This window comes from Terrapene carolina, unplaced genomic scaffold (genome assembly GCF_002925995.2).
Source record: "Terrapene carolina triunguis isolate 2854851 unplaced genomic scaffold, T_m_triunguis-2.0 Scaffold210, whole genome shotgun sequence".
Taxonomy (NCBI): Eukaryota; Metazoa; Chordata; order Testudines; family Emydidae; genus Terrapene; species Terrapene triunguis.
Window position 1 is genome coordinate 50,174,959 of NW_020664561.1, and position 13,232 is coordinate 50,188,190.

Here is a 13,232-nt window from a genome sequence, read left to right on the forward strand (position 1 = left end):
TCAGATCTAACAAAATCTCTCCTATTTTCGATGGGCCAAACACAAGGTCCTCATTCAGTCCTTACACAAAATCTCAAAACTTCAAACAAGAGTTTTGAAGGACTGCAAGATTTTGCCCACTGCTGTCAGCAGGTTAAGCTGGTATTTTTCAACCCACTGTCTTACAAATGCGGCCATCTGGTTCTCAGGCACATTCCTCAAAATTAATTTGCTAAAATGTGAGATTTATAGCTTGACTGTGCAAGTTGAGGCCTTTTGTCCTTCAATCCTTTATGCCTATTGCGAAGTCAGTAAGTAATATGTGATATAACCTCCCTATTTAATATGATTTATGTGTATATGAAACTGGTGTTTAAGAACATGCAAAAAAATACTCATCCATTCTGTGATGGGAATAATGACAAGGTTAGCATCAGAATTGTTTAGCTGTCTCTTACAGATCATACATTCTAGGAGAGATTTTCCTTTAGCTCATGTGGTTGGTGGCCTGTATATCTAAAGTTCTGACTAGCCATGATATGCAGCAGTTACAACTATGAAGTTCTTCATGGCACAGGCGCCAACTCTAGGGTGCTCTGGGGCTGGAGCACCCCGGAAAAAAAACTAGTGGGTGCTCAGCATCCACCAGCCACATCTGTTTGGCAGCACCCCCTATCAGCTGTTTGGTGGCTGGGGGAGGGACTTGGGGGAGGGCGGAGAGCAGCAAGTGGGCGGGGGCAGAGCGGGACAGAGAGGTGGAGCAAGGGAGGGGCCTTGGGGCGGAGCAGGGGTGGAGCACCCCCTGAGGAAAAGAAAAACTCAGCGCCTATGCTTGGTGGCCACGGATTTGTTAAACTAGTGACCCATGGACATCTGGTGATACATGAGCACTTGATCATGGATGACACCTCCAGTCATGCTGGTGGGATGGTGGCTCAGAGTAAAAACTCCTGTAAAAACAGCTGTAAACAAAGGAGAGTAGTTGGCACTACGTGACATACCAGCTCTTGGTGAACCATGAGCTGGTATGTCATTTAGTGCCAACTACTCTCCTTTGTTTACAGCTGTTTTTACAGGAGTTTGTACTCTGAGCCACCATTCCACCAGCATGAGTGGAGGTGCCATCCATGATCAAGGAGTCCCAGAGGTACAGGAGCCAGGAGTCACAAGGAGGACCAGAGCCCACCAACAAAAGGAGCAGCAGGAGAGAAAAAAAAACAGGCAGCATGAAAAGGGAACCAGTGATTATGGAATAGGGAAGCACGTGCAGGTAAAGGGAAGAGAATGGATGGGAAGAGATGAAAAGATCAAAACGGGCGATAGTCCAAATTATTGTTTTAAAGAAGATGAAACACACTAAATTAAAGAGTTAGGATACCTAAATACCTACCTACTGTTACTTTTACAGAAAAGACACTGTAGTTGCATTAGCAAACAGGCCATTGATGGGGTGAGAGGTGGTCAGCAAAGACCACACCTAAAAAGATGGTTATCTGAAACACCTCTTCTATAGTTTTATGGGCCAGATTTTCAAAAGTACTAACACCCAGCAGTTCCCATGACAATACTTCTGGATAGATTTTCAGAAGATCTCAGCACCCAATGTACTGTGTTCTTTTGAATCTAGCTGCATGTTGCTAATATGTGAATTAAATTAGTGTCCTTGAGTGCTAATACTAACACATGTGATGTGTGTGACTGAACATACCCAATGTGTATCAGAAGTCTCCAGGGGCCTGGGAAGACTAAAATGAATACTTATACAATTAAAAAGTTTTATATTCTATTTTATATCAAGAAACTTGACCTGTCAGTATAGTGTTAATAGTGATGGGGATTAGAACACAAAGCCTAAAAGAAGGTATGATGAGGAGCACAGGGAATTAACCATCGTGAATGGAGCAAGATTTTGGGACCTGCAAAACCTGTAGTTGTGGGCAGAGGGCCACCCTCAAGATAGAGAGCATCACCAAGTATGTGGGATGTCTCAGCACACTGATGAGTTGCTTCATTAGCTTAGGATCATAATACATGGTACCAACTCCAGAGAAGAAAGGGTGTAAAGAAACTGAGGGACAGCCTCACCTCCCCAAAAAATAACTTCACTGGAGGCCTGAAACATCCTAAAGCCAGACTCAATCCTGAACAGAGAATTTCAAGCCTGATTCACAAGATAAACGTTAGTTTGGAAGTTTAAATGCAGAAATAAAGCGCCGCAGTGGCTGCTTTAATACACCAGTCAGGAATTACAAAACAGCTAATCCATGCACATACTGACCTCTTCAGCATTACAGGGGTAGATGTACTGTTCCTGAATATTTTCTCTAAGATCATCAGGCTAAAACCAATGTTTCTTCCACATCACTCATGTTTGACTCACTTTTAAAGGTATCACACATGTATGGCGTCCCAGTTCCAATTCCAAGATACTAATGATATACAGTGATGTTCCACTCTTAGCCAAATTTGTATTTGGCACCAAAAAAACCCCTAGAGCAACTAGTAGTGCTTAGTCAACTTTTGCACTGATACTTCTCTTTTATGGGACATTAAATTCGCTTTACCCCTATTTAGTATTTAAAGATACAGTCTATGCCCTTTGCCCAGTAGTGTTATGCAGAGTGGTATCAGACATCACAGAAGCAGCAAGGGCAGAAGACTAACTTGATCTGTGACTGGGTGTTTCAGACCAGTTAAAGGCAATAACTGACAACTCTGCTGACGTGGATTATTTTTGTTGTTAGGAGAAAGGGGATAACGTGCCTGGTGACAGCACAAGCAACGTTCTACAAAATGGCAGCTGTGATATCACCGCCTTGGAGTATTTTCCTGTGAATTTCTTACTCTTTTCAGGGCTGACTGCTACTCACAATGGTGCTGTAATGATCATGTTGCAGAAGTGCACTGGGAATAGATTTGGTGGCATTTCAGGCTGAAAATAAGTTTCAGGGGTTTATTTAGAGTTTATAACTCATGGCTTGGGCAGTCCTGATGCCATGCCAGCCTCTGCTAGGTCACTTGTGACAGTCTATTCCCAATGGGCCTCTCTATGCAGGTTGAAAAAGGCATTCAGCACTGCAGGACTATCTTTTCACCTGGGCATCTACCCTGCTTCTACTATCTAATATTGAAATGCTTCCCTGCCTTTCACAAAGGAAGTCCTGGCCTCGTAAATGTATTTTAATGAGCTGTCCCAGTCCCAAACACTTCTTAAAAAAAATTCTAAGTAATGAAATTCCATCCTTGGGCAATGACAGACTTGACACTTCCTGAGACCATTTTAATCTTCAGGCAGCAGCTTTTAAAGTGATGGCTAGGTACTAAAGCAGACTGCCAATTAGCTGAATCCCCCATCTGGCAGCTGCACTCCCTGTATGTATGTTATCCTGCACACTCCTGCATTAGGTCAGGTTCAAAATTAGCTGATCTACTAGTTGGGCCAAGGAGATCCTTCTCCTTGGCCAGATGAGCCTGACCTGTGTTAAATCTGGTCTCAGCTGGAAGTCACTATCTGTGTATCATTCTCTGATGAAGTACATTGTTGGTCAAACCTGTAGTGCAATCAGTGGTCATGGTCTATGCCACAACTCAGAGACCTTGTTTGGTGACTCCAGACAGCACAAACTGAGTTTAGTTAGTTAGTGAGCCAGGGAATTATAAGGTTTTGCCTAGATCCAGTAGCAGCAAAAAGAATCATCCTAACAGATCCGTTTCTTTTCTACAAGGAACACTATCAAACCATGCTCCAATATACCTATGCTGGCTTAGATGTGGAGACAACACATATCCTTGTATGAAAATTATCCATACCCTTAAGTGTGTAAAACAGCTCAGTATAGAGGTTAATTGTTTTGAAAACTGATCCCTATACCAATTCCCTTTTTCCTTTTATTATTTATAGTTGCTAACACCAATTAAATCAAGAGTATATCAGGTATATACTTGACTTTTAGTGGGAAACAAAAATAATGTTTTTGTTTTCAATAAATGTTAATTTCAGTCAAAATTCTCCACCAGTTTTCATAATAGATTTTTTTTTAAAAGCAGATTTTTTTCAAAGATTCAGGAATTAAATTCAAACATTTCACTACATTAATGAAAAACAAACAAATTTATTTTAGCATAATGCAATGTGTTAGCATGGAAACATTCATTGAGGACTGGTATTTTTAATCACGAAAGACTGAAATGCTGGGTATTCCACTAATTAAGTACTAGATATATTTTACTAAGATATAATAGGGAAATTGCATATTTATTTTTATTCGTATAGTAACAATTTTAGAAAATTACATAACTAGTGTATTGTCTGTAGTATCTACAAAAACAACAAGGAGTCTGGTGGCACCTTAAAGACTAACAGATTTATTTGGGCATAAGCTTTCGTGGGTAAAAACCTCACTTCTTCAGTGTCTGTAGTATTGTACATAGGTCAGACATGCATTAGAGTTACTCAGTATGGAGAAGAGCAGAGATTCACAAACTGTAGTCAAAAGGAGAGGCAGTTGGTCACATGGACTTAGCTCTTCCTCCTTACTTCCAGCTCCTAAGATGCCTTAAAATACAGGTAAAAATATATTCTCTGCTTCCCCCTAACTTTACTTTTCTAAGTAATTGCTATAGTTGCACAAGAATGTTATAGGATGGCAAATAGGAGGGCATGTGTTGATACAGAGATTGCCTCAGAGAAAATTAGGTTGACATTATGAAAAATGTTTGGACACCACTGTAGCAGAATGCTATTCAACACTAATTCATTCCAATCAGCATACAGGAATATAAAAATACTATTGTCAGTAAATAGGAAATGACATGATAATGATCACCTTTGGGAACTGAGTAACTGAAGGTAAATCCAACAGCACATAATGAATGGGGACGTAATTATACCCCGCTTTGCTGTATATTAAAATAGTCCTGAAACATTTTCAGCAAAAATAAGTCATTAGTGCATATTCAGAATCATGTACACAAAAGAATAGATGACTTCAAAATTAATTCACAAAAAAGTTAATCATATATGACTCTTAATGGCATTATTACCAGCTTAAGCAATCGCACAATCCTATTGCTGTAAACTCTTGTCTTTTCTATCCTTACACCAATATTCACCACCCTTCCTCCTCATGTCTTCACTCAGACTGTCAACTTGTTTAGGTACTTATGAGAGTCTCTGTAATAATTAGTATCCAAGCACCTCTCAGTATTCCTGTGAGGTATACAACTATTATACTCATTTTGCAGAAGATGAACTGTTACACAGTTCAAATGACTTGCCCAAGATCACACAGGAAATCTGTGGCAGAGCTGGAAATTTAATGGACATCTCGCGATTCCAGTCCTGTGCCATAACTACAGGATTATTCTAATAAATGTTGCTGACTTTGTATTGAGAGCTTTACCAGACATTGAGGTAACAAACCCACATGAGGTTGCCACCTATCCAGGTTTTCCCAGGATCATCCCTTTTTCGAGGTAGCTGTCCTGGGAAATCTGCAAGGATGCTCAGTATACACTCCCAGCTGTCCAGTTTTATGGGCTCAGGATTGACCTAGATGTTCCAGTTATTTGAATCTCGGAGGTGGCAACCCTAACGTACACAAGGAGGCACAACCCAGGTTCCAACAAACAGACCAGAACTGTCGTAAAGTCACAGCCCATACTACATGTGCCATAACTGGACACAGCCAGTTGTATTTCCTATTCCATACTACTGCCAGGTCTCTTGGATGGATAGGCTAAGATTTTCAAAAATCAGAGCCAAAATGTAGGCTCCTAATTCCATATTCAGGCATATAAATATGAGGCCAGATTTCAAAAATGCTGAGCACCCGACAGTTCCCCTTGAAAACCTGGCCACGTATTTATATGCCTGACTATAGATCTAGGAGCCTAACTTTAGGCACGCTCTCTCTCTTTTTTCCCCTCCCCCCTCAACCTTGGTAAAGTCCACTACACTAACTCCCCTTTCGGGCATGAATATTTTCTTCTAGTCTCTATTGTAAAACACTGCGCATATTTGTGGTATTTTACATATGAGAATTAAGAATAAATGTTATAGCTGACAAAACCGAGAACTAAAAAATGGCTGTTGGTCAGGTCCTTTTGTGCAGATATTGATGTGAACGGCCTGCAGGAGAAATCCCAAAGTAAAATTCCACTTGCTCTTTTCTTTGTATGAAATGTTTTTCTCCTGGCTACCGTCAGATAGCCAAAGAGTCTAGCATCTTATTTACCCTTCTTGATACCGTTTTCTTCATATCCAGTTCTCAAATATTCTTTGTGTGTCACATAATGTTCTTCTGTAAGGAAAGGCCTGACAATGATTCTGCAGAAGTAAATTCAATTTATCTAATCTTTACATATTTCAAATGACAAAATTAGTGCAGAGGACGACACACAGCGCCAGCCAAGGAATGCTTTTATTATGTTCATTCTGCAAGCCAAAGTGCTCGTTTTCAACTCGTATGATTGATGCTTTATTTTTCGCTACACTGCTTACTTTGAATGTGTCCTTGAGTTGCAATTCATTTCAATATTCCCTGACATTCTGCATTTGTTGATAGTTTCTGTTACAAATTTCAGTAAGTATGTCTAAACACTAGTTTTCTCTGCATAATGTCAAAATCACATGGGCTAGCATTGGGCTTAGTTTTTAACCTCAAAATGAAACATTAAGTTAATCTCTTAGGGTACGTCTTCACTACCCGCCGTATCGGCGGGTAGCAATCGATTTATCCGGGATCGATATATCGCGTCTCGTTAAGACGCGATATATCGATCCCCGAACGCGCTCACTGTTGACTCCAGAACTCCAACAGAGCGAGCGGCGGTAGCGCAGTCGACGGGGGAGCCGCGGCCGTCGATCCCGCGCCGTCTGGACCCCAGGTAATTCGATCCAAGATATTCGCGTAGCTGAAGTCGAAGTTGCGTATCTTGGATCAATTCCCCCCCCCCCCCCAGTGTAGACCAGCCCTTAGTATCCTCTCGGTGACAGATTTCAAGAAGTGCAGTGGTATAAAAATCAGCCTAGATTCAACATTTTAAAAACAGAGCATCATTACCAATTACAGGAAACAGCATTTACCACACCTATATGAGCCACTAAGTTTTGTACTAACTTGAAAGGTCTAGAACTTGGGGGTGAAATCCTGGCACCTACAGAAGTCTGTGGAAGTTTTGCCATTGACTCAATGGAACATGGATTTTGCCAGGTATTTGAGAGACTGCCTTATCCTTAGTGCCCCACCATGAAAGTTAAGATGTGCTCAGGGCCTTTTGCTGCTGATGCCCACATGGCAGGACGTCTTAAACTGAAGGATCGCATCTATGGAATTTGCACCTTCTAATCCAACAGAATGAGTTTGTCAACCTTCAGGGCACAAGGCAAGGCTTTATTTGTTCCATAAAGTCCTTCAATATTTATGTGTGAGAGAGGGGACTTGTGCTGGGGTCCCATTGAGACAGTTGCTTAGCACATAGGGAGGACACTGGAACCCTGATTTTATTAAGTAACCCTATGGGGTAAATAAAATATTTTGTAGTCATTTTGTGAAACAAAAGCAGCAACAATAGGGTACTATGATACTACACGTGGTATGATTTTTTTTTTATAAAGAAAACAACCCCCCCATATCAGGTTTTGAATCCACGTCTCCAACAGTACACTAAGTAGTCAGCATGAATTTACTAAGAATAAATCATGCCAAACCAGCTTCTTTGACAGAGTAACTGATTTGGTGGATGGGGGAATGCAGTAGACATAATATACCTGGACTTTAGCAAGGGTTTTGACACAGTCCCACATGACATTCTGATAAGTAAGCTGGAGAAATTCAGGCTTGCACAACTACCATTAAATGGATACATAATTGGTTAAACAACCAAAAAAAAAAGAGTAACTATTAAATGGAATGATGTCAGATTGGAAGGAGGTCTTGAGGGGGATTCCACAGGGATCTGTTCTGGGTCTGGTGTTATTTAACATCTTTATTAATGACCTGGATGTAGGAATAGAGAGCATACTGATCAGGTTTGCAGATGACACAAAACTGGTGGGGGGGATTGGAAACACTTTGGCGGATAGAGCTAAAATTCAAAGGGATCTGAATAAACTGGAGAACTGGGCGATAGATGACGAAATGAAATTCAACAAAGATGCAAATACAGAATGGGTGATAACTGGCTTGGCAAGCAGCACTGCTGAGAGGATCTGGGAGTTGTGGTGGATCATAACCTCAACATGTGTCAACAATGCAAAAAAAAGGAACTTTAGGTTGCAATAACAGAGGCATAGCATGCAAGTCACGGGAGGTGATAGTACACTCTATTCAGCACTGGTTAGACCTCAGCTGGAGTACTGTGTCCAGTTTTGGTCAGCAATGTATAGAAATGATGTAGAGAAACTGGAAATGATCCAGAGGTGAGCGACAAAGACAATCAAAGGGATGGAATGCAAGCCCTATGAGCAAAGGCTGAAGGAACTGGGTATGTTTAGTTTGGAAAAGAGGAGATTAAGGGGGGACATGCTAGCAGTCTTCAAATACTTGAAAGGCTGCCATAAAAAAACATGGAGAAAAGTTGTTCTCTCTTGCCGCAGAGGGCAGGACAAGAGGCAATGGGTTCAAACTACAGCATAGCAGATTTAGTTTAAATCTCAGGGGAAACTTCCTAACTGTAAGACAATGGAAAAGACTGCCGGGGAGGTTGCGGAAGCTCCTTCACTGGAGGTTTTCAAAAGGAGGCTGGATAGGCATCTGTCTTGGATGGTTTAGACACAACAAATCCTGCATATTGCCAGGGGGGTTAGACTAGATGACCCTTGTGGTCCCTTCTAAGCCTGTGGTTCTATGATTTTAGGTACAACCACTAATAACGAATAGAATAGGAATCTGTTTACAAGAACAGAAAGGCCAGCAAGTAGAACTTCATTTCACACTCAGTGTAACCCCTTTGGGGTTTAGAGAGCATGGCCCCTTTAAATCTTTTTCCGAGTGGGGAATGAGAAAAAAGGACGAAAACTCCAGGGTGTGGCTCTGGAGCTTAGTGGGAGAGAGAGGTGGCAGCAGCCCGCAGGCCCTCACAAAGGAAGCAGCAGAGAACCTGCCTGAAGCCTGGGGAGGACAGGGCGGCCGATCGGGGACACCCCAGGACAGGAGCCAGGAGGAGCACTGTGCCAGGGAGGAATTGCCCGAGAAGGACAGGCCAGAGCTGGACCCAGTATCACCGCTGCCCAGAGCTGTATGGGACTGTGAGTACTGGGGCTTGGGACTCTGCATTGGGAACAAGGAGGGAGGCTGCTAGCTAGTTAAGTAGGGAGGTGGTCGCTATGTGTGGCTTTGCAGAGAGCAGCAGAAGAGGGCACCGGAGGGGTTTGTTGGGGAAAGTTCACTGGCGCCGAAGATGACCAGGAGCACCCAAGACTCACTACTGGACTGGAACTTTGCTCAGGACTCCTGAACTCTGTGTGCAGACACATTGCTCAGTGTCTGCCCTTCCGGACTGTGCTACCACTGGGCCCGTGGGGCCTTGGTTTGGATGCAACCTGGTTTTACTGCTCCCCCTATATTTCCCCTTGTTGCTTTTCTCCTCTCATCCCTCTGTAAAGAAATATTTCCCTTTCTTATTATATCCATTGTACTTTTCCTGGGGGTGGGGAGGGGTGTTCACTCTGGGGGGTTTAGAACCAGTGCCCCTGGGGTGGAAGGGATTTTTCCTGCTGCATTCCTGCATGCGCCTTCTCTTGGCCAGAGCTGCCTGCAGAGCAGACTCCATCTTGGCCATGAGGGTGCTAAAGTTACATCAGTATAGTGAAGAACACCTTTCTGAGGAGTAATTCAGTAGAGCTTGAGAATATGCCCAATGACCCTACTACACTGTGAAACTTCTGAGACAGGTGTTCTCTACTGTGAAAGGGAAAATAAATCTCTTTACTGCTTCTGGAAACCACACACTGTAGGTGTTGCCTAAGGTAGGAACGTGGGCATGAGAGAGCTATTCAGAAAAAGAGAGGAAGAGGCGGCTCTCATAACACACCTCTTTACATAGCACTAGAAAATTATAGGGGAATTAATATATTTGCCGTTTATGCAAATAATTACAACTATTCTGAATACAAAACATTTTGGCCCCGCATCTAAAGGAGAAGGAGCTGCTGGTAGGGGACTGTCTGTGAGGGGTCATCCGTTTTGGAAACTGCACCTGCTGTAGGTCCAGATTTGTTAACTTTATAGGCACACTGCAAAGCTCATTTCCCCCTCCCCCACTCTTTGTTGAGGAGCACATGGGATGCAATCTATATATTTACGGGGAGTCCTTTTATGTTGTGATTGTTCTCTACAGTTGTACTTTAAAAAAATACCACCACCATTAAACATAGAAAATTACTTCTGGGTCTGGGTCAGTCATTCCGAGACATGTTTATTGCATCTTTCCGTAATTACTATATTACATAAGAGTTTGATTATGTAGGGCTGCAGAGATTCTCAGGTCAGCGCGATCTTACATACACCAAGTATGATGCCGAGCACAGGCACAGTTGGATAAAGGAAACTGTTACAGTTGCTTTGGCAACCTCAACTCAATTTCCTTGATTTTGTACATTTGTTCAGTGTAAGACACTGCTTATACTGTATCTGGTTTTTGGTTTAAGTGCAACTTCTTTCATAACAGAGTATGTTAATAGCTAGGTGAGACCTACAAGGATCTCACTGCACAAGCATAACTTTACCCCCTATGCATTAAAGGTTGGAAAGAAAAAAAAGTTTAGCAAAGTGATCTGTATTCTAAGTCAAGATAGACCTCAATGACTGACTTGACTAAATATTTTGACCTAGTGTTCTGCTCAGTTATATAATGGGTTAACTGACTAAAGTCTGCATAAAATGATAAAGGTTAGCCAAAAAGGTTTATGAAATGAAAGACTAAAATAGAAAATGGCATTGGAGACAGTGTCTTCACAGCCTAAAGAAATGCCCATTGTTGAAGCATGTTCTCTAATCAAACTTTATTTTTATAGCATGCTTTTAATACCTTTTCCCCCCTTACTTGACAGACAACCCACTCAGGAGACAGCATGCTGAGGCAAATCCATATTTGTTTGATTTTCCCCCTCCCCTTTTTATGTTATTTCTGGTCAGAAACTAGCTATTTTTAATTTGAAATCTCCTGTCAAATCCTTACAGGCCTCCTTCCCCTCACAACAATGTAATGTTTATCCTGACATTAAGATCATCTTATTTGTTCTATAGGAAATGCAAGACCCATTAAAAGTCCCTCCTCCCAGTTAGGTCTTACCTGTAATGACACACAATGTAGGGTTTTCGTTTTACCCACTTTGCTACAGACACCTGTTTTGACACATGGTTACCTTGAAGTAGGGTGACCAGATAGAAAGCGTGAAAAATCGGGATGGGGGTGAGGTGTAAAAGGCGCCCATATAAGAAAAAAGCCCCAAATATCAGGACTGTCCCTATAAAATCAGGACATCTGGTCACCCTACCTTGAAGGCAGGCCCAGCAGGCACGGAGGAGGCTCCCTTTTCAAAGCCTATGCCAAAGCAATCATACAGATTAGCGGTATGAAGGTATTTTAAGATACTCACCTTCCATTCTACTGATTATTTCATTTCGAGGTTACTTAAATCAGCTAGTCCTGACTGGGGTAAGGCCTCAGGCCATGTGGTTTTCTGCTGCAGCACTAAACTGTCACCTGCTTCTGGCACAGTTATTTGGTTCAAACCTTCCCAGCAGAAAAGCAACCTTTTTAGCTATGGTAAAGTAACTATGCTTGAGACTGGTAGCAGGAGAAACTGAAGACTAGCTCTTTTCATTAATGACCATTGCAGAAAGGAGAAAAATACAAATACACAGCGGAGGGACATCATCTACAGATATTTGCTGCCCACAGGCTCCTCTTCTGCTCCTGTCAAGTGTCCCAGGGAATATGGTCAGCTATTGGGAAGGGGAACCCTAGGAATGCCAGTAAACAGAGTCAGTCTGTCCCACTTGCAATTCAGGGGAATTAGAAGTAATATAATGAAGGAGGTGCAATGGGAGTCTGCATTAGGATAAGGCTAAAATAGTGATTCATTTTGGATGCCATTTCTCTCTGATAGAGGTTACATATTCTGAGATTAACTCACCCAAGCCCTGGCTTTAGTGGGAGGAAAACTGTTAGAATGTCGTATCTGTCTTTGAAAAGACAGAGAGAATCATTTGAGAGGTTGAAATATATGGACAGTAACAGAGTTCTGTATTTTATTTTGAAAGTCTCCAATCCCATTTCCTAATTGCTTGAGGTGCTGAAGAATTGGAGAGTTAAACGATTCTTAAAAATTCATCCTTATAATGCATCAAATGAAAATAACAACGCTGTGTCCATTTTTATAAGTTTGGCAAAACAGCCCTGATACACTGGAAATGCTGCAGTTCTGGGAGGGTGCTTGTAGACAGAGGTGAGGAACTGACTGCTAAGACAGGAAAGGGTGGTGGCAAATGAGAAGGCACTTAGCTGGCAGAAAATGGACACAAGAGAAGGGAATGAAGGCTATATGGCAGCGGAGGGATCCTGATACAGAGAAACAAGGATCGGAATTCCCCGGTTCAGAGAAACTAGAAGTTCAGCTACACAGACTTTTAAAGTGATATTTGTCTAAAGCAGGGCACATACTCCTCACCTTTCTTTACCAAGTACCACTTTCACTAAGCCAGCATCAGGGCATTGATTTTAATTCTCTCTCTCCAGCAGAGCTAATTTAAGAGCAGTAACAGTCCCATAATGGCAGTACTGAGATACACTAGCATGAATAGGTTTAAATCTCTGCTGGTACATATTTTTTTAAAAATCCGTATCTTCTTATTTGTTACAGTATTTGAATTAAAACATTTTTTTTAAAAAAAAATCTACGAATACTTATTTGTGAAAGCAAGGTTACAGCTAGTGTTATTTGAGCCTAATAGAAAGTTCATCCAACATCATTTAAAGCTTCTGGCACTATTTTTCCTGTGACCGTCATCTCACATCTTCCATTTTGTAGCCTATGTTTGGGCTTTGATATTCCAAGAAACATTGCTTGAGGTTGAGGAAGGAACTTGCTTTTGTTTATTTATTTTCCAGTTATGCACATGTTCTTCAACCATACACAGCTTGTTAACCCAACTGTTTAAATTAGGGTTTCTATTTAAGAAACAAAAATAATTGTTGGTGACAAAGGTAGGTCAACTTAATGTTGCCATGTGCATAGTCCATGTGCC

The 13,232-nt window shown here is 41.7% G+C and overlaps 1 protein-coding gene across 1 annotated transcript in view; it reads right to left on the reverse strand.

Annotated features, from left to right (window-relative positions):
• LOC113407196 (SH3-containing GRB2-like protein 3-interacting protein 1) overlaps positions 1-13,232 on the reverse strand; it is a 166,264-nt gene that overhangs the window by 89,770 nt on the left and 63,262 nt on the right. The window contains exon 2 of the mRNA XM_029912328.1: positions 6,216-6,307. Within this exon, the coding sequence (XP_029768188.1) occupies positions 6,216-6,307 (92 nt within the window). The remainder of the gene's footprint in view (positions 1-6,215; positions 6,308-13,232) is intronic.